Source organism: Trachypithecus francoisi, unplaced genomic scaffold (genome assembly GCF_009764315.1).
Source record: "Trachypithecus francoisi isolate TF-2019V2 unplaced genomic scaffold, Tfra_2.0 Lachesis_group13, whole genome shotgun sequence".
In the NCBI taxonomy this organism is placed as follows: Eukaryota; Metazoa; Chordata; class Mammalia; order Primates; family Cercopithecidae; genus Trachypithecus; species Trachypithecus francoisi.
The window spans coordinates 91,178,967-91,200,702 of record NW_022681458.1 but is presented as its reverse complement, the minus strand read 5'-3'; the positions used below and the strand labels follow the sequence as shown (position 1 = coordinate 91,200,702).

Sequence of the window (21,736 nt, the reverse complement as noted above, 5' to 3'; positions counted from 1 at the left end):
AAATGAGTTCTTAGTCTGATCTTGGATTTTAAAAATAAATGTTCTTCTTCACTTTATACCTCTTTAATATATACCTTTTTATATGCTGTTAGCTAGTCTACTAAGAAGCTCTTCTGCTGACATTGTTTAAATATGTTATGTAGTTTCCATGAACTGGCCTACATTAAATCTGTATTTATGATTTCATTATTCTAGATTGGCTAATTAATACTGATTAAATACCAATAAATGCTTTATGATTGGCCTTATGCTTATTTTGCAGGAATGATTTCAATAAGAATGCTTTCTTATGCTGCAATGGTATAAATGAACTACATAAAAGGAAAATTCAACAGTCACAAGAGCCTATCTTTTGCAAAATAAGTTTTTGTTTCATACAAGTTTGAGAAATAAAATCCAGCCAGCATCCAAAACAGAGTGGGTTGAGATCAGTAATTTCTTAATAATCAAACTAGGTTAACAGAAGTTGTTTGAAACTTACTGGGCTAAAAATATCCTGCATTTTCTGACTGTGTGCAATGTAGGGGGTCATGAACTTTGAAGGATCCACTTTCTTCCGGATGACCTTCCTCCTCTCCACCGGCTTTGCTGGTACTGGCTGTGCCAGTGCTGGCTGTGCCAGGGCTGGTTTGGAAGTTTCCGATTGCTCATAGTCAGACGTCCTTGTCGTTGTTGTCTCATAAATTTCTGTTATTGTCTGAAAATTTGATATTCAACATTGTTGTGAAAGTAAAAACTGTGCTACTGTGATCTCAGTATATATTATTTTAACTCCAAATCAGATTTACATGCCTGGTGTTACTTCTCCATATCTAAGGTAAGCCAAAGCAGGAAACGGCACACTATAGCCATATGAAGGCACATTATGTTACATAAATCTGAATGCTGATTGTCGGGATTGTGTGGAATAAAAAGTTTATTCATTATTACTTTGCAATATTGCCTTAAGTTTGCATTTGCAGAAAGACACTCGAATACTTCAAAGTAGGGGGAAAAATCAGCAATAAACTTTTTTTTTTTTTTTAAACAGTTGAAAATCTTAAGTTGTCTGGGTAAAGTAAAAGCAAACGGGGTTGGGGAACAAAAGGTTAAGATAATCAAACAAAGCTCAAATTATCGACTTTAATATTAACTTGTAAGTGACTAAGGGAAAATTGGTCATTTGTTCCACAGGGATTTAGGCATTCTCCACTGTAGATCGGAGACAAAGAATAATTAAGTTTTAAAAAAATGAATCGCATCAATATTATAAGAGATTTTCATTCCCTTGGCTTAGTCAGTTAATTAATGTGAACTGGAGTGCCATTTACACTAATAAATGCTTAGGTGGACAAGAATAATGATGACAACACAATGGGCTAATTATCCTCACAACAGTCCTATCCATGCAGTAGGTGAGAAATTACTATTTCTTACAGCAGGCTATAGTGGAAGAGGATACTAAGACCCCAAGTTTGGGTCTAGTCCAAGGTTAAAAATAATGCATGTAAGAAAAAAAGATAAGCAGCCAAGTCTTCAATCCATTTCACAGTATCCTTCCCTTCACAGCTAATATCATCTGTACCAAAGAATTCTAGCATCAATTATGAAAAGAGAACCTAGTAAGGAAATTGTACATTTATAAAAAACCCCTCTAGTGTTGCCACATCATTGCTAATAGGTTATTTTCTGTTTTCTGCCCATGATTACTAAGGTATAGTTGACTGTGAGAAACTAACCAGATTACAGCATCTACAGACGTTAGTTTTTATGCAGTCACAGGTTCTCTGAACAAGCTTCAGGATTAACCATCCATATCACTGTTTGTCATGCTCAAAGAGAAACAGCTGCATGCAGAAAATAAAGCGTGAGAAAGGTATCTCACCTTGAAAAAAAAAAGAGCTTGAACTTGGAATATTTATGGTAATAGCTTATTTAGAATTCCTAACGTGCTAAAATCTGAGTAGCATTTCAATGCATCATCAGGGACGAAGCTTTGGAGGCACCATCCCTGGTGGCAGAGACGGTGACTACAAGTTACAACTCTACACAATAAAACTGCTTGTCCCTATGCCAATCACAAAGCCAAGGCCATCCCTCCTGCCGCTGTTGGAGAATGGTGATAGCCACTGACATTATTATAATTAGCATCACCTACACAAAAAAATCCCACAGGAGCAATAGGGAGAACCACCCTCTGCCATCTTGGGCTTGTTGAATAGGAAAAAAAGGTGAAAGAATCCATCAAACAGGTAATGTTTGCGCTTTCACACCAGCTTCTGGGCACAGGTAGGTGAGTGATCCTCTGTCAGATAATCCCTTTTGCCATCTTTGTGGCCCTGGGAGTATGAGAAAGGAGAAAGCTCTTCTTGCTTTAATGAGAATGCAGTTTATGCAGCTGTGGGCTGGGCCTTACCTCTCCCGGCACCTCTTCATAAACCACTTCTTCTGTGTAGTACTGTAAATAGAGCAGAAAGGCATTGGCAAGAGAACCATAGCAGAAACCACCTTTCCTGTATCTCAACTGAACCACTTAGGTGACTGCACTAGCTCGGTTGATTTGGAATGTCTGTGGGAAAGGGGTAGGTGAAGGAGCCTGTTCATATTTTGGAACCCATCTTCACTTTGTAATACTTCAGGAAAGCTAAAGTGAATGCCATCCAAATGGACAAAGAGATGCAGAGGGCTGAGAAAAGTGTATGAGGCTGTTTTTTAATCAAGAGAAGCTATTTTACTTTACTGGGACATGGAAATTTGTTTTTATGGTCGCCAAGATAGAATTTGCTGAGAAGAGAATACAATGAGAAGATTCTGAGTGTGTGGGTTGGGCAGAGAGGAACTATGATAAAACTCACTGTTTGCAAACTAACAGTAAACTAAAACAGAAACTCGAGTGTGAATACATTTTTAAACGGATTGCATCGTGGAAATAATAAGATCCCAAAGTATATCCACATCTCGATTATTTCTATACCCTCCTGATGAGTAAGTAATAAGTTTCTTCTGGAGTGACGCATGAGTCCCCTTCAATAGTGTGATTGTCCTAAACAGAGTGGTGCTAATAGGAAAATTGGTAAACGCTAAGGAATGAAGGGGAAAATGAGAAGATTCCTCACCACGAAGTGATGAAGGGAAAGGTAGGCTGCAATTTACCATAGTGGCTCTGAGGTCATCATGGCCTGCATGACGGATCTGCAGCCTGGATCTAAAACTGAGTCTACTTTTGTTCTACTTCTGACATCACCAGCAATAAATAGATGCAGAAAGGAACTGGCTGACATTTGGTTTCAGATGTGTAAGGAGAGAGGAATCCTGTCCTTAGCTTCACCCTGCTCTGTAGGGTGAACAGAAGGAGAGGCTCGTTTAGGCCAAGCACGTGAGGAAAGGGATAAAGATGAAACACTTGGCTCATTTCTTAGTAAAAAAAAAAAATGGATATATAACACTTTATGCTTCATTTTTCTTATCTTTGATACCAAAACATACAGCACTCAAGGGAAGGGAAAACATTAAGATGCAAAATTTCCCTCAATGACCTGTATTCTTGGTTCAGTGAAGTGTCATCAGATTACTTAACCATTGTCAATAGGCCGCCTGCGCTATTTCACCTGCATTAACAATTGTCTAAAACTTGCCTAATGTTCCTCATTCTTGTGCTTTCTTTACTCTTGAGCTATTGTTTTAATTTAAAATCTAATTCTGCCTGTATGTCGTTACACATAGCAACAAAAATCACAAGCACTGACAGCACTGAAATTTGCTTCTTTACAGTTGTGACTTTCAGCACATGAGAAATATCATTTGGACACTCTAGAAAATATTGTTTGATGCTGACGCCACATAGAGTCATTCCTCCAGTCGCACAAAACATCAGTGGCTTCGGAAGAAATATTAAAATAAAATGGAAGATTCACAACTATTTTGGATTTTCTCAGCATCCAAGTTTAAAAGCAGCTCCTTGGAAACCATTCAATTTTACCTTTGCTGGGCTCTCACCATTGGTAAATCCATCTTAGAAATACGCTTATAAAAGAGGCAACATTATTTAAATGGTTGGCGTTAACTTGTATGCCAAATCGCGCTCTTTTTTTAGAGCTGTACCACTAATTAGATAGTACATCCTTGCTTCTTTCTCTTTCTTTCCAAGTTTAAGTTGGAGTAGAGAGAACAGTAAAACTTTATTTCAATGTCCAAGATCCCAAGGAGATGTATTTTTAAAGCCAGTTCTTCTCTGTTTTCTGCATATTTTTAAAGCTAGTTCCTCTCTGTTTTCTAAAATCTTCCCTGGCCATTTTTTCGAATTCTCCACCCTCCTATGCTCATAACCTTTTTTGAGGTCAAAGAGATCTCAGTTCAATACTTTCTGGCAGGCAGTCTATTCATTTATCACCTGCTGGTTAGACCCAGAAGCTGTAATGGGAACAAAATGGTAGGGATGAAATGTCTAAAAATAGCCCCCTCCTTTTTTATGATATCTAGTTGAATCAATCAAGTTTAGCACTAAGGACAATTTCCAGTAGCAAAGGTACACAATTATTTTAAGAAAGACAAGGAATATTTAAGTTGGAGAGTAAAAACTGTTACTGGCATTATTATCATAGGGAAGACAATTTAATTAATAATTATATTAGTGTTTGATAATGATATTTCTGAGCCTTAGGTACATAAGTAAAATGCACACTAGTGATGATATCAGCATGAAAGATGTGGTCATCAGCATTTAAGCCAGAGAGGTTGAATGTTACATTGCATGAGATTCATTCTATTTTTTCCCTCATGTCCTTCAGTAATAAAAGTAATTTTATTTGTAGAATAAATAAAATTTTCTTCATCTAAATATAGACTGGTCACTAAAATAATTTTCCAAAGACTAATTTTGGTACTGCCACCTAAAATTTGGTTCTGGGTAGCTCTTACAGTTAATTTCAGTCTTATTAAAAAGCACAGATTTTCAAAACTGCCTCCAAGTGCCTTAGGCATTTGGAGATTTTAATGTGTTTAGATCATCATCATTAATTGGTCATTACTAAGCACATTCAGATTCATGGCACTGTATTTATGTGCATTATAGTTCCAAGCCTTTAGATTTTATTTCTAGAATGTGAAGCAAAAGGCAAGAGCCGGTGAGGAAAAATTGTAAGATGATAAAAACAAAAGGATATAAAATAAATATAAAATAAATTATTAACAGCTTTGTAAAATGTGTTAGATGTCCACCAATAATTGGAAGGAAAATTTTCAAGATACCCACTATAGTCTTTGTTCTTATTCAAAATTCAAAAGCAAAAGCTAGTCTTGTTCACTTAGGTAAGTATAATGAAGTTGGTGGGAAGGTGTGGCTCCAACTATCACTGTTTCATACTTCATATTTGCGTGTATGTGTGTGTGTGTGCACATGTGTATGTATTACGTATAAGTCTCACATATGCATATAAGTTCATACATATGATTATTCTGAATATCTAAACCATGTTTCCCTATAGATGATTAGCTAGTTGAAGCAAAGAATAAGGAGTAGATCTTTTCCTCTATTGCTATGCAGACACTAAGAGACAGAGTTCCGTTTTCAGAACTTTCTCTTCATCTCTGTCCCTTTGAACATCGGGGTTGGGAACTGGGGAAGAAAGCAGTTTTAGAAGACGAATTAAAACCTGCCTTTACTCCAACTTGGTTTTTGAGAGCTTAAAGAAAAGCAAAAGTGGGGAACAGTGATATTTCCTTTCAATTCTAAATCCCACGTAATTATAGTGAAACTGAACATAAAATATTCCTTTCTTATGCTTTAAATGAGGACTCTCTGTGAAATTATAATAGACAATGTATTTTTCGAATGATTAATTCACCTGCGTGGCTTTGACTGTCACTACATAAAATAGTTTGCTGTCAGTGTTTTTTTTTAAATCTTACCTCCACCACCTCCTCATATTCTTCGTCATCTGCCATTTTTCCAGAGTAGTAGTGGCACCTACAAACTTTTCATATTCCACACAAATGAAAACATATTAGAGTCTATTCCCAGCACGTAAATTATCTTATGACATCATAAAAATAGAATTTGAAGCTAAACTGTTGTACACATTCATATATTGTTGCAGGCTAAAGGAGAGAAGACATTTAAAATACAAGTATAAACAGCAGAAGCTTCAAATTTCTTTCTTTTTATTCCTTCAGTGTTGGGAATTGCTACTTCTACATAATCAGTTTAGTTAAAATTGTAAAAGGAAATTGAGGTAAAGAAGTGAGAGAGTTTGGATTCAGGGAACAGAGGAACTTCCAAACACTTAGAGAAAAGACATTTTCCAGCAAAAAATTTAGTGAAAGAAGGCCAGCTTGGGTTTCAGAAGAAGCTGAAATTTTTCCCCAGCACCAAAATTCTAAGAGGGCTGACTTAGTTTTCTATAGCGCCCTGATCCACTGTTTGCTGTATATCTTAGGCTTCAAATTGGAACCCATAAAAATACATCTGTCAATAAATTTTAAAAGAAAAAAAGAAACCTCAAGGCAATGGAGTTATCTTCTTCCCGAACACCATCGGCTTATACAGACTTTTTCTTTAGTTTCTGTACTCTCGTTCAAACCTGAAAAATAACAAAGTTGTAAAGCATTGACTGAAGTACATATAGGATTGTCAGTCCTTAGCCTAAGCTTCTAATATAGAAAATAGCAAAAGGATCTCTCAAGGCCTCTACAGTTTGTTGCCAGAGAGTGAGACTCTTGATATGAAGTGGATGATGAGTCGGAACAGCTGTCCCTTCATCCAAAGATGTTTGCCATGTAAACCAATACCCTGCAGTGGCTGGTTTTGTTAAGCTAGCGAAACTGCCACTCCTCGGGCAAATGAAGCCCAGTAGAACAGGATAAATATAGGAACGTAGAGCAATGTATCTTCTTTTTCATACTAATATATTTAGGGAAAAATATCAAAGGCAAAAAAATGTTAGACAAGAGAGCCGATTCAGTCGAGCAATAAATTGGTTAGCAAAGGACTTGACTCTAATCGCACACGGTACATAGCAGATATTAGTAGGGCCTTAGTAGGGCAATGGAGTTAGACTCTCCTAGCCATATTTCTACCACTAATTTCCTCAGTTATGGCCCAAGCCTTTGAAAAATACTTCAAGGGAAGTTGTGGAACATCTCCTGAAAGAGTATTACAGAAAAAGTCATAAACTGGCCTTACCTTCAATCTACCAAATAAATTTCCTCAGCAGCAAAGCCTCTCCCAACTCTCCCCTCCTGAGAACCCCAGGCAAAAGCCAGCGTGATGCCTGGGCTCCGAATTATCATGTGGCAAGAGCAACCAATCAGATCCTGAGTTGCTCAAATTTCAGAAGCTAAATTTACCAAGTGATCTTCTGAAAACCACCTGTTCATCAATTCCACTAAAGGATAAAGGGTAACAAATTGCTTGCTTAGAACTATTCAAATGGAATCAAATTTTACCTAACTTCCAGCCTATGCAGTTCAATTTTAGGTTGAATTTCCCATTTACTGAGACCCCTTTCAACGTCATAATCATGCAAAAGAATTTAGTAGGAAATAAGCATGACTTTGAGAGGCTTTGACCCTTCCGTGACTGTTTTCTTCACGTCTTTTGTCCAGTCATGGTAGTAAATGTACTCACCCTGGTAAGGTTCACCAGGTGAGTACAGGTAAGTTACTGGTGTTAGTGTGAAAGAAACTAAGGAATAAGACCCAGTAAACATCAAGTTGGCTAAAGCAATTTTTAAAAATGTGATGAGTGACGTTAAAGGTGAAAATATTTGACGATGGCACTAGATAAGATATCCATAGGGTGTAATTAGAAAGATTAGACCCCATCATTTTTCTGTTACTAAACCAGGAGGGTTTACCCAAATCCTGTTTGGCACCTTCTCCCTCCTTAGATAAGGCAAGCTGCTAGGAATACAGAACCTCTGTCGTATGTAACCGAGTTAGTGATTTTTCTGTTAACTCAGATGACTCCTGGCTCCTAGAAGCAACATGTGAATGTGGACACAGACAGGCTCAATTTCTGAACAGCAAGAGCAGATAAAATGGAAATCAGTAACTTATCAGGAGAAAATAATGCCCTATTTGGCAAATCCGAATGTAAGACATTTCCTTCATAAAAATTATCTAACAATTTTCTTAAAACTTGCCTAATGTCTCTCTTGCACTTTCTTTGCTCCTGAAGGCTTTTTTCTAATTTAAAATCTTATTCTGTCTGTCTGTATGTCCTTACACATAGCAACAGAAAACACAGGCTCTTATATGGCAGAGAACTGCTTTTTCTCTGGGTTGCTCCTGTGTTGAGACAAAACCCGGTGAGTCACCTATATCTTGATATGCATTTGAGACCAAACATATTGCAATCTTTTTTCTTTTTTAAGTTGAACATCAGCAAGTAATCTCGCTGGGTGTGGTGGCTCACGCCTGTAATTACAACACTTTAGGAGGCCGAGGCGGGCAGATGTCTGAGACCAGGACTTTGAGAAAGTAATCTCATATTTCAAATATATGTACCTCTTCCCCCTCCCTGATTCACATGTAGTAAATAAAATCTAACTTAATGTTGTCATCTTAACTGATTATACCTGTTCATCTTGTATGTTCTCACAGGTCTTATGACCAAAGGATATTTATGTAATATGAGATCACTCACTTGGTAGCTGCAAACTAGAATTGGGACTTACTAGTCATTACATGCTTTAAAACGTGTTGTTGAATTAAAAAATAATACAGGCTCATATTTTAAAAACATAGAGTACAAAATCATATAAAGTAAAAAATGAGCACTGACCTTCTTAAAGTAGTCATTTTTAAGTTTCAGATATTTTCAATATAGATATTGACATAAATCAATATACTTAATATGCAATAGACATCTTTTATGAAACATCACATAAACATATCCTACTCTAATTTCCACAAATAATTCTATTGATTGGATAGAGTATAATCATTTCATCATTACTTTATTAATGGACAGCTAGGTTGTTTCGGGGTTTTTGCTATTACAAAATAAAGCAAAACAATGCAAAACAAAACACACAGTAAGCATCCCTGTGCATTACCTTTGTATATTTATATGAAATGTATCTGTAAGGTAAATTTCTAGAAGTAGAATTACTAAGGCAGAATATATATGCACATTTTGAAAATTGATACACATTGTCAAGTTGTCGGTCAAAATCCTTACACTATTTTATGTTTCACTAACACAGAATGAGGGTTCCTATGTATACACATCTTGATATCCTTAGGGATTATTAGTCTTGAAAAATCTTTACTATGTGGGCTGAATGTGTCCCCCTAAAATTTATATGTTGAAATCCTACCCTCCAATGTGTGGAAAGTGATAGGCTCATAAGGGTGGATCCCTCACGAATGGGATTAGTACACTTATGAAAGAGGCCCCAGAGAGCTGCCTGGTGCTCTCTCTGCCATGTGAAGTTACAGGGGCAAGATGGCCAGCCACAACCTGAAAGAACGTCCTCCCTAGAACCCAACCATGCGAGCACCCTGATCTTAGACATCCAGCCTCTAGAACTATGAGAAGTATATTTCTGTTTATAAGCCACCCAGCTTATATGATTTCTGTTATAGCAGACCAAATGAACTAAGACACTCTTTACACATTACTTTTGAAACCACTATATATGAGTAAATAGAAGTGCTACAGATGAGCAGAACCTCAAACTCCATACATAGTGAAGTGTGCATCTAAAAAGTTGGGTGGGGGGGAGTGGAGAAAGAGTGAGTTCACATGAAATTACCCTGGCTTAGATATCTTGGGATAAATTCCTCCTAAAAGAAAGCCCCAAAACCCCTGCTAAATTGGCCCAATGCAGGTTGCTCTAATAATTTGCAAAGCATGTCAGAAGTAAGAGACTCACAGGAAAGCTGTTTAGACGCACTCGTGTCAGAAGTAAGAGACTCACAGGAAACCATTCCCACCATGGTTACACAGGGGTGAGTGTATCAGCAAACAGCTTACACTTCTCTCCTAGTCACACTAGAGAAAAACACTGCCACCTCCTTACTAAATTCTGCAGATTCTAATCTGGAATGATGCCTTCTAGAGATGAAAGAACAGCTTTATTTTCCTGGCCTATCTATGACCTCTTCTATGGAACGAGAGTACACTGACACCCTGATTTATTGGTAGGCTCTTATTATATGCCTTGCACATAGTAAGTGTTCAGTACATGTTAGCTATTATTATGTTTACTATCATTATCATTTTTTACATTATATTGGAGGCTTCACTCTTCTGTATTTAATTGAAATACCAAACATCTCGAAGCTTCTGAAATCAGACAATAGTTAGTCTAAGAATTTATGAGTACACAGGCATTTGACTAGAAGCTTGTACAAATGGCTACAAACCAAAGCAGGGCAGTTAGGTGCCAACATCGGAACCTTCAGATAATGCTTCTCTAAATATGAAAATATAGAAGTGTCATGCCTGGGGACCAAAAAAGACATGATAAGGGAGATGGGATTGTAACAGTTTTTGTTGTCATTTCTTTGATTTCATTATTTTAATTAACTTCTATATGGACATAGCTTAAGAATCAAGCTTAAGTTTTGTAAGACTTGCTACTAAATCAGTACTTCCTGTTTCCTCTATTCCTTTTTCCCCTCCCTGGAGACATCACTTTGACTTATTTAGCTGAATCTTTCGTTATATTCCTTTACACATTTAACAAACTGTCTACATTGCTCCTTCCTGATTTTTCATTCATAGGCATCATTGATTAAGCTCCCATCCAGGAAGATGAGGCTTTAATTCTCTTTCATGTAAACCACAAGCCTCACCTCCTGCACCTCAATAAAGTTCTACACATGTAATTCAGAACTCAATGTTTACATTTTTATGGTTGGCAAAAGGCTATTCACAGCTGAACCCTATATATTATGATTATTTTTCTTTTCCTCTACAAGGGCTTATTTTTCTGGAAGTTGATATTTTTCTCCATTTATTTTCTTCCGTGGCTTAATTTTTTTCTAGACAAGTGGTGTCTGAGAGAGCTTTCTGCAATAGTTGAAATGTTCTATACCAGCGCTGTCCAGTACAGTAGCCACTAGCCCCATGTGGCTATTGAACATTCAAAATGTGGTTAGTGTGACTGCAGAATTGAATTTTTAGACTTTTTATTTGACTTAAACTCAAACAGCAACATGTAGCAAGTGGCGATGGTATTGGGCAGAACAATTCTAGGCACTTTAAGCACTAACACCTCAAACTTTCTGGCTAAGTCTGCTCTTGGTGTTTTCAAAGATATTAAGTTGTGTTCTATAATTCCACCCATTTCCTCTTCTTAGATGTCTCAGGGAGTCTTTTCTTCCATCTGGATCAGTTCCCTGTGCAGCGGGAGCTCAGCTCAGCTCTTGAGCCCCCTCCACTGTCTTTCGTTCTGGGAATTATCCTCTTCTCTCTTCTGAATTAGACCTTGGGTTTCCTGGATCCCATGTCTTTCTCTTGCTTACCTTTCTTGTTTTGATGGAAAATATCCTCCAGTAGTTTCCTGAGAAAGGATACATACAAGATATGAACCCAAAAGTATTTGAGACAGGTCTCAATGAATTTAGAAAGTTTATTTTGCAAAGGTTAAGGATGTGCCTGTGATACAACCTCAGGACGTCCTGATGACATGTGCCCAACACTTTTAAAAACTTTCCACCAAAGTATAGTATATGCATAGACCTAGACTTTCAGAACTGGAACCGGATGCTCATCCAAAGACTTCCTGGTGACTTTTGAGCTGAGAGCATGGGACTGGATGCTGGAGTGTGGGACTTGGGATTTGTTGCTGAGCTTTGGGGCTGGATGTGACCTGCAGTACCTGGCTCCATTCTTCCGGTTCCCTTCATGACTATGGATGTGAATTAGATGAATAAAGCCTTGTGGCAAAAAGACAGTAATGTGGCCCCATGCTAATCCCTGCCTCCTGGTGATCATACTTTGGTGAAATCCCCTCCTCTTGAGTGTGATGGGGCCTGTGCCCTGCTGCTAACCAGTAGGATTTGGCAAACTGGTTGAGATGGCACCCCTGTAGTTACATGCAACATATAAGACTCCATCTTGCTAGCCAACTTGCTCAAGAGACACTTCTTGCTGGCTTGATGAAGCCAAGTGGCCTTGGTGGGGAAGCCCACTGGCAAGGAACTGCTGTTGCCCTCTAGGAGCTAAGGACAGCCTCGGGAAGAGGACAGTAAAAAGCTGGGCTTCCAGTCATACAGCTGCAAGGAAATGGTCCTGCCAAGAGTCAGAGTAATCTGGGAAGGAGATTTTTTCCCCAGTCCAGCCTGCAGATGAGAACATAGCCTCACCAACAACTTCTTTGCAGGCTTGTGAGATCCTAAAGAGGACCCAGACAAGCCAAGCCGAAACTCCTAACACTGAGAAACTGTGAAACAATGAATATGTCTTGTTTAAACCGCTAGGTTTGTGGCAACTGGTTATGCAGCAATAGATGACTAATATATCCTTTGATCAGTAGAAACGAGATCAAGAATATTCACAAGAATTTGGATTTTTTCTTTTTAATAACGTTTATGTTTTAGAACAGTTTTAGATTTACAGAAACAATTGAGGAGACAGTACAGAAAGTTCCCACATACCTTCCACTCAGTTTCCCCATCATTGACACTTTACATTAGTATGATACATGTGTTATGATTAATGAGCCAATATTGACACATCATTATTTTAAAAAGGGCATAGTTTATTTAGAGATCCTTAGTTTTTATTTAATGCCCTTTCTCTGTTCCAAGATTCCATCTCAGATACCACTTTACATTGTTGTCAGGTCTCTTTAAATGTGGCAATTTCTCACACTTTATTTTTGATGACCTTGTCAGTTTTGAGGAGTACAGGCCAAGTATTTTATAGGTTGCCTAGTATTGGAATTTGTCTGATGTCTTTCCTCATAGAAAAGACTTGGGTTATGAGTCATTGGGAGGAAGACCACAGAGGTGAAGTGCCATTTTCTTCCCATCGTATCAAGAGTACCTGCTATCCCCATGACTTACAATTGTTGATGTTGGCCTTGTTCATCAACTGGCTGTGGTGTTTGGGAGGTTTCTGCTCTGTAAAATTACTCTCCCCATCACCCCTCTTCATACCACACTCTTTGGAAGGAAGTCACTATGCATAGCCAAAACCTAAGGACTGGAGAGTTGTGCATCCCTCCTTGAGGGTGGAGTAACTATATACATTATTTGAAATTCTTCAGCATGGGAAATTTTTCTCTTTTTCCCAATTTATTTATTTAATCATTTATTTATATCAGTAAGGACTAATGGATATTTATTTTATACTTTGTGTTACAATCTAATACTTCTTTATTTTATTACTCATATGGTTCTAGCTTTAACCATTGGCAGCTCTTTTAGTTGGCTCCTGCATTCCTTTGACATACCCCCCATCGGTGTTTGTGTGTGTGTGTGTGTGTGAGAGAGAGAGAGAGAGAGAGAGAAAGCATTTTCTTACTTTCTGGAACTGCAAAATGCTCCAGGACTCCAAATATAAGTATGCATTCAATCTATAAATTTAAAAGTAATATATGTTCATTGTAAAAATTTCAAGCAATAAAGGTTCATGTAGATTATAATATGAAATAAAGGTTTATATACATTATAATATAAAAATTCTAATTCATTCTTTTAACTATTATTTATTATGTACAATATATGAGGCTCTGTTCCAGATGCTTCCTTCATGCAGCAGATATCATTAGTTGCCTAAGCAATATACAGCCCTCCCTCAGTGGGTACTGGGCAGAACAATTCCAATATCCATGGAAGATTGGTTCCAAACCCCCAGCAGATATCAAAATTCATAGATGCTTAAGTCTCTGATATAAAATGACATAGCATTTGCATATAACCTGTGCACATCCCTCTGTATGCTTTCAATCATCTCTAGAATACTTGCAATACCTAATGCAATGTAAATGCTATTTAAAGAGTTGTTATACTGTATTGTTTAGAGAATAATGCCCCCCCCAAAGTCCCCATGCATTCAGAATGTTTTTTTCCCCCAAAATGGTCTATCTGTGATGATAGAGAACCCACAGATACAAAGGGCCAACTCTATGTGCATCCCTTCTTGTCTATTAACAGAACCACAGTTTAGGGTGACACAGAAATATGCCCATTTTAAAAATACACTCCTCAGATTCCCTAACAGTTAGGGGTAACCCGTGACACTGTTTTGCCAGTAAGATTTAAGTACAATTCTTGGTGCTGAGGCCAATGGGAAAGTTCTTTTTGACTGACGAGCAGGGTCAGACTCACCTGGCATGCACTAGTTTTCTTTTGCCATTCTTCCCTTTTCTATGCCTGGAACACAGATGTAATGCCTGGGCCAGGGCAGCCATCTTGAGACTATAAGAATATGGATCACGCACTAAGAAATGGTAAAGCTAGAGTCTTAGCCTTTACTGATTTTCTTAATTTTTGTATTTTAAATTATTTTTAATTTTAAAATGTTAATGTATTATAATTATACAAGTAATTATAGTGATTATATTACTTCTCCCTATATATCAAACATTTTTTCTACTGTTACTTTGCCAATAATAAAGTTGGTTTTTTCGTATGTTTATTGACCATTTATATCTTTTATTCTGTCTACTATCTGCTCATATCTCCACCCCACATTCATTTCTAGGCATTTGTAATATACTACAGAAATTATTATTTGCCTCTTGTGTATGTTGTTAATATTTTCTCCAAGTTATTTGTGGTGTCTTTGACCACGGAAATGAGTTGAAATTTATCTTCAGTCAAATCTGTCAATCTCTTCTTTCCAGTTTCAACACCATTTATTGACTAAATTGAATTTGAAATACTGCTTTTAACACATATTAAATTAACATGTATTTCTGTTTCAAGAGTCTCACATCTTTTCTTGTTTTCTTTTTCTTTTTTTTCTCTGTCCAGCTTTGTTCTGTTGCTGGCGATGAGCTGCATTCCTTTGGACGGGGAGATGCGCTCTGATTTTTTTAATTTCCAGCTTTTCCGTGCTGCTTTTTCCCCATCTTTGTGTTTTTATCTGCCTTTGGTCTTTGATGATGGTGACATACTGATGGGGTTTTGGTGTAGGTGTCCTTTCTGTTTGTTAGTTTTCCTTCTAACAGTCAGGACCCTCAGCTGCAGGTCTGTTGGAGTTTGCTTGAGGTCCACTCCAGATCCTGTTTGTCTGGGTATCAGCAGCAGAGGCTGCCAAAGATAGAATATTGCTGAACAGCGAGTGTTGCTGTCTGATTCTTGCTCTGGAAGCTTCATCTCAGAGGTGTACCCAGACATGTGAGGTGTGAGGTGTCAGTCTGCACCTAGTGGGGGATGTCTCCCAGTTAGGCTACTCAGGGGTCAGGGACCCACTTGAGCAGGCAGTCTGTCCGTTCTCAGATCTCAGCCTCCATGCTGGGAGAACCACTGCTCTCTTCAAAGCTGTCAGACAGGGACATTTACATCTACAAAGGTTTCTGCTGCTTTTTGTTTAGCTATGCCCTGTCCCCAGAGGTGGAGTCTACAGAGGCAGGCAGGCCTCCTTGAGCTGCAGTGGCTCCACCCAATTCGAGCCTCCCAGCAGCTTTGTTTACCTACTTAAGCCTCAGCAATGGCAGATGCCCCTCCCCCAGCCTCGCTGCTGCCTTGCAGTTAGATCTCAGACTGCTGTGCTAGCAATGAGGGAGGCTTCGTGGGCATGGGACCCTCCGGGCCAGGTGTGGGATATAATCTTCTGCTGTGCCATTTGCTAAGACCCTTGGTAAAGTGCGGTATTAGGGTGGGAGTTACCCGATTTTCCAGGTGTTGTGTGTCTCAGTTTCCCTTGGCTGGAAAAGGAATTCCCTTCCCCCTTGCACTTCCCAGGTGAGGCAATGTCTTGCCCTGCTTCAGCTCTCGCTGGTCGGGCTGCACCTGCTGACCAGCACCGACTGTCCAACATGCCCCAGTGAGATGAACCCGGTACCTCAGTTGAAAATGCAGAAATCTCCTGTCTTCCGTGTTGCTCACGCTGGGAGCTGGAAGCTGGAGCTCTTCCTATTTGGCCATCTTGGGTGCCCCTCCCCTAATTCATTTTATGAGGCCAACAGCATCCTGACAGCAAAGCCTGGCAGAGACACAAAGAAAAAAGAGAATTTTAGACCAATATCCCTGATGAACATCGAAGCAAAAAATCCTCAATATTGGCAAATTGAATCCAGCAGCACATCAAAAAGCTTATCCACTACGACCAAGTTGGCTTCATCCCTGGGATGCAAGGCTGGTTCAACATACACAAATCAATAAACATAATCCATCATATAAACAGAACCAAAGACAAAAACCACATGATTATCTCAATAGATGCAGAAAAGGCCTTCAACAAAATTCAACAATGCTTCATGCTAAAAACTCTCAATAAATTGGATATTGATGGAATGAACCTCAAAATAATAATAGCTATTTATGACAAACCCACAGCCAATATCATACTGAATGGGCAAAAACTGCAAGCATTCCCTTTGAAAACTGGCACAAGACAGGGATGCCCACTCTCACAACTCCTATTCAACATAGTGTTAGAAGGTCTGGCCAGGGCAATCAGGCAAGAGGAAGAAATAAAGGGTATTCAATTAGGAAAAGAGGAAGTCAAATTGTCCCTGTTTGCAGATGACATGATTCTATATTTAGAAAACCCCATCGTCTCAGCCCAAAATCTCCTTAAGCTGATAAGCAACTTTAGCAAAGTCTCAGGATACAAAATCAATGTGCAAAAATCACAAGCATTCCTATATACCAATAACAGACAAACAGCCAAATCATGAGTGAACTCCCATTCACAATAGCTTCAAAGAGAATAAAATACCTAGGAATCCAACTTACAAGGGATGTGAAGGACCTTTTCAAGGAGAACTACAAACCACTGCTCAATGAAATAAAAGAGGACACAAACAAATGGAAGAACATTCCATGCTCATAGATAGAAAGAATCAATATCGTGAAAATGGCCATACTGCCCAAGGTAATTTATAGATTCAATGCCATCCCCATCAAGCTACCAATGACTTTCTTCACAGAACGGGAAAAAAACTACTTTAAAGTTCACATGGAACCAAAAAAGAGCCCTCATTGCCAAGACAATCCTAAGCCAAAAGAACAAAGCTGGAGGCATCACACTACCTGACTTTAAACTGTACTACAAGGCTACAGTAACCAAAACAGCTTGGTACTGGTACCAAAACAGAGAGATAGACCAATGAAGCAGAATAGAGCCCTCAGAAGTAATACCACACATCTACAACCATCTGATCTTTGACAAACCTGACAAAAACAAGAAATGGAGAAAGGATTCCCTATTTAATAAATGGTGCCAGGAAAACTAGCTAGCTATATGTAGAAAGCTGAAACTGGATCCCTTCCTTATGCCTTATACAAAAATTAATTCAAGATGGATTAAAGACTTAAATGTTAGACCTGAAACCATAAAAACTGTAGAAGAAAACCCAGGCAATACCATTCGGGCCATAGGCATGGGCAAGGACTTCATGACTAAAACACCAAAAGCAATGGTAACAAAAGCCAAAATTGACAAATGGGATCTAATTAAACTAAAGAGCTTCTGCACAGCAAAAGAAACTACCATTAGAGTGAACAGGCAACCTACAGAATAGGAGAAAATTTTTACAATCTACACCCGTCTGACAAAGGGCTAATATCCAGAATCCACAAAGAACTTAAACAAATTTACAAGAAAAAAATCAAACAACCCCATCAAAAAGTGAGCAAAGGATATGAACAGACACTTCTCAAAAGAAGACATTTATGCAGCCAACAGACACATGAAAAAATGCTTATCATCACTGGCCATCAGAGAAATGCAAATCAAAACCACAATGAGATGCCATCTCATGCCAGTTAGAATGGCAATCATTAAAAAGTCAGGAAACAACAGGTGCTGGAGAGGATGTGGAGAAATAGGAACGATTTTACACTGTTGGTGGGACTGTAAACTTGTCCAATCATTGTGGAAGACAGTGTGGTGATTCCTCAAGAATCTAGAACCAGAAATACCATTTGACCCAGCCATCCCATTACTGGGCATATACCCAAAGGATTATAAATCATGCTGCTATAAAGACACAAGCACGTGTATGTTTATTGCGGCACTATTCACAATAGCAAAAACTTGGAACCAACCCAAATGTCCATCAGTGATAGACTGGATAAAGAAAATGTGGCACATATACACCATGGAATACTATGCGGCCATAAAAAAGGATGAGTTCATATCCTTTGTAGGGACATGGATGAAGCTGGAAACCATTACTCTGAGCAAACTATCGCAAGGACAGAAAACAAAACGCTGCATCTTCTCACTCATAGGTGGGAATTGAACAATGAGAACACCTGCACACAGGGTGGGGAACATCACACACGGGGGCCTGTCGCGGGGTAGGGGGAGAGGGGAGGGATAGCATTAGGAGATAATGACGAGTTAATGAGTGCAGCACACCAACATGGCACATGTATACATATGTAACAAACCTGCACGCTATGCACATGTACCCTAGAACTCAAAGTATAAAAATAAAATAAAATAAAATAAAAAGACCCAAAGAAGTGGATAGTTCTGAGAACCAATACTTCATTTCAATAAAGAACAATATGTGGTGGAGACATGGCAAGACAAGGGAAAGAGGGGTTTGGGCTATGGATGATAACCTGTGGGAAAGTGACCAGGAAATATATGGGGAAGACTAATGAAAAATAAGCGTTATCATAGTAGGTTCATTTGTATAGATTCATCTCAGTGTTGACTTCCCCATCTCGAGTGATAAAAATGTTCTCTTCCTGATATAGGAAGGACACCTTTTTCATAAGAAATTTATGCTCCACTTTTAGGTAGGAAAGGGTTAGTCAGAGAGCCCTTCCTGCATCTGCTTTTCTTCAATTACCTTCAATTCAAAATAATGAATATGTGCTGGGCATGGTGGCTCACGCCTGTAATCCCAACACTTTGGGATGCCAAGGCAGGTGCATTACCTGAGATCAGGAGTTCGAGACCAGCCTGACCAACATGGCGAAACCTCATCTCTACTAAAAATACAAGAATTATCTGGGCATGATGGTGGGCACCTGTAATCCCAGCTACTCAGGAGGCTGAGGCAGGAGAATCTCTTGAACCTGAGAGGCAGAGGTTGCAGTGAGCTGAGATGGTGCCACTGCACTCCAGCCGGGGTGACAGAGTAAGACTTCATCTCAAAGTAAATAAATAAATAAATAAAAATAATCGATATGTTAAAGTGGTATATTTGTGGTTGGCATGTTCTGATCACCTTTAAGAACCACTGACAATGAAATCAGTAAGGTATGCAAGCAGAAGTAGAAATTATAGGTTATAGAATATGCTAATCTTCAATTTTATTAAATAATTCCATCTGTTTTTCAAAGTGTTGGTACCAATTTACATTTCCTCAGTCATACATGCTCCGAAGCTGGCCAACACTTAAGATTAGGCTTTCCTGCAGGGCGTGGGGGTTCATGCCGGTAATCCCAAAACTATGGGAGAGCAAGGTGGGTGAATCACTTGAAGCTAGGAGTCTGAGACCAGGCTGGGGGACACTGCAAGTCCCTGTCTCTACAAAACAATTTAAAAATCAACCAGGTGTGGTGGCATGCACCTATAGTGTCACCTACTCTGGAGGCTGAGAAGAAAGGATCATTTGAGCCCAGGAGTTCGAGGTTACAGTGAGCTATGATCACACCACTGCACTCCAGCCTGAACAACAGAGCCAGACCTTGTCTCTGTCTCTCTGTCTCTGTCTCTCTCTCTCTCTCTCCCCCTCTCCATATATATATACACACTTTTTTTTTTAATTTAAAAATCAGGCTTTCCAAAGTTTGCCTATCTAACAGGTGTGTAACAGTATAATTGTGTGGTTTTAATTTGCATTTTCATGACTACTGGTGGGGCTGAACTCCTTTTTATATGTTTTAGTCAATTAAATGTTTTGTTGTTGTTACAGAAGTGTCTGAGTCTCATAGCCATTTTTCTGTTGAGTTGACCTTTTGTTTACTGATCTATAGACCTTGTTTATTCTGAATATCCTTTGATGATTACATGTGCTGCAGATGTCTTCGCCTCTCATTGGCTTTTCTTTTCATCATTTTCATACTGACATATGATGAAAAGTTTTTAATTTTCATGTAGTCAGCTTCATGAATCTTCTTTTTTTGTGACTACTGCTTTCAACAAAAAAAATACTTTGTACCCAAGGTCACAAAGATATGTTCCTATATACTCTTCTAAAATCTTTAACCTATTACATTTAGGTCTTTAACCTACCTGGAAATTGTTTTTATATGTTATGAAGGAGATATTTAATTTTATTTTTAGTATATAGATAGCCAATTGTCTCACATTTGATTGAGAATTCCATCATTTCCCAACAGGATAAAATTCCTCCTCTGCTATCAATACTTTCTGTTATCAAAATTGTGATTTCTTTCTGAACTCCCTGTTATATCCATTGGTCTATTTGTCTAGCCTTGCACGAATACCACACTATTTTAATTCTGTGGCTTTGTGGTATGTCTTGATTTCTAGAAGAGTGAGTCCTCTCACCTCATTTTTTATATTCCTTTCCACGTTTAGGGCTTCCTTCAGGGTCTCTTGTAAGGCAGGCCTGGTAGTGACAAAATCTCTAAGCATTTGCTTATCTGTAAAGGATTTTATTTCTCCTTCACTGATGAAACTTAGTTTGGCTGGATATGAAATTCTGGGTTGAAAATTCTTTTCTTTAAGAATGTTGAATATTGGCCCCCACTCTCTTCTGGCTTGTAGAGTTTCTGCCAAGAGATCTACTGTTAGTCTGATGGCCTTCCCTTTGTGGGTAACCCGACCTTTCTCTCTGGCTGCCCTTAAGATTCTTTCCTTCATTTCAACTTTGGTGAATCTGGCAATTATGTGTCTAGGAGTTGCTCTTCTGGAGGAGTATCTTTGTGACGTTCTCTGTATTTCCTGAATTTGAATGTTGGCCTGCCCTACTAGGTTGGGGAAGTTCTCCTGGATGATATCCTGAAGAGTGTTTTCCAACTTGGTTCCATTTTCCTCCTCACTTTCAGGCACCCCAATCAGACGTAGATTTGGTCTTTTTACATAATCCCATACTTCTTGCAGGCTTTGTTCATTTCTTTTTCTTCTTTTTTCTTTTGGTTTCTCTTCTCGCTTCATTTCATTCATTTGATCCTCAATCGCTGATACTCTTTCTTCCAGTTGATCGAGTCGGTTCCTGAAGCTTGTGCATTTGTCACGTATTTCTCGTGTCATGGTTTTCATCTCTGTCATTTCGTTTATGACCTTCTCTGCATTAATTAGTTTAGCTGTCAATTCTTCCACTCTTTTTTCAAGATTTTTAGTTTCTTTGCGCTGGGTACGTAATTCCTCCTTTAGCTCTGAGAAGTTTGACGGACTGAAGCCTTCTTCTCTCATCTCATCAAAGTCATTCTCTGACCAGCTTTGATCCGTTGCTGGCGATGGGCTGCGCTCCTTTGCAGGGGGAGATGCGCTCTTATTTTTTGAATTTCCAGCTTTTCTGCCCTGCTTTTTCCCCATCTTTGTGGTTTTATCTGCCTCTGGTCTTTGATGATGGTGACATACTGATGGGGTTTTGGTATAGGTGTCCTTCCTGTTTGATAGTTTTCCTTCTAACAGTCAGGACCCTCAGCTGTAGGTCTGTTGGAGATTGCTTGTGGTCCAGTCCAGACCCTGTTTGCC

At 38.7% G+C, this 21,736-nt stretch overlaps 1 protein-coding gene across 35 annotated transcripts in view; it reads right to left on the bottom strand.

Annotated features, from left to right (window-relative positions):
• The window catches only part of NEB (nebulin), a 232,207-nt gene extending 224,970 nt beyond the window's left edge, over positions 1-7,237 (bottom strand). For all 35 annotated transcript variants that reach the window (XM_033231530.1, XM_033231492.1, XM_033231495.1 and 32 more), the window contains exons 1-5: positions 7,160-7,237; positions 6,475-6,557; positions 5,887-5,951; positions 2,396-2,437; positions 482-697 (exon numbers count right to left, since the gene is read on the bottom strand). In XM_033231530.1, coding sequence (XP_033087421.1) covers positions 482-697; positions 2,396-2,437; positions 5,887-5,922 — 294 coding nt within the window. In that variant the 5' untranslated portion in view covers positions 5,923-5,951; positions 6,475-6,557; positions 7,160-7,237. The remainder of the gene's footprint in view (positions 1-481; positions 698-2,395; positions 2,438-5,886; positions 5,952-6,474; positions 6,558-7,159) is intronic.
• Between the last annotated feature and the right edge of the window lie 14,499 nt (positions 7,238-21,736).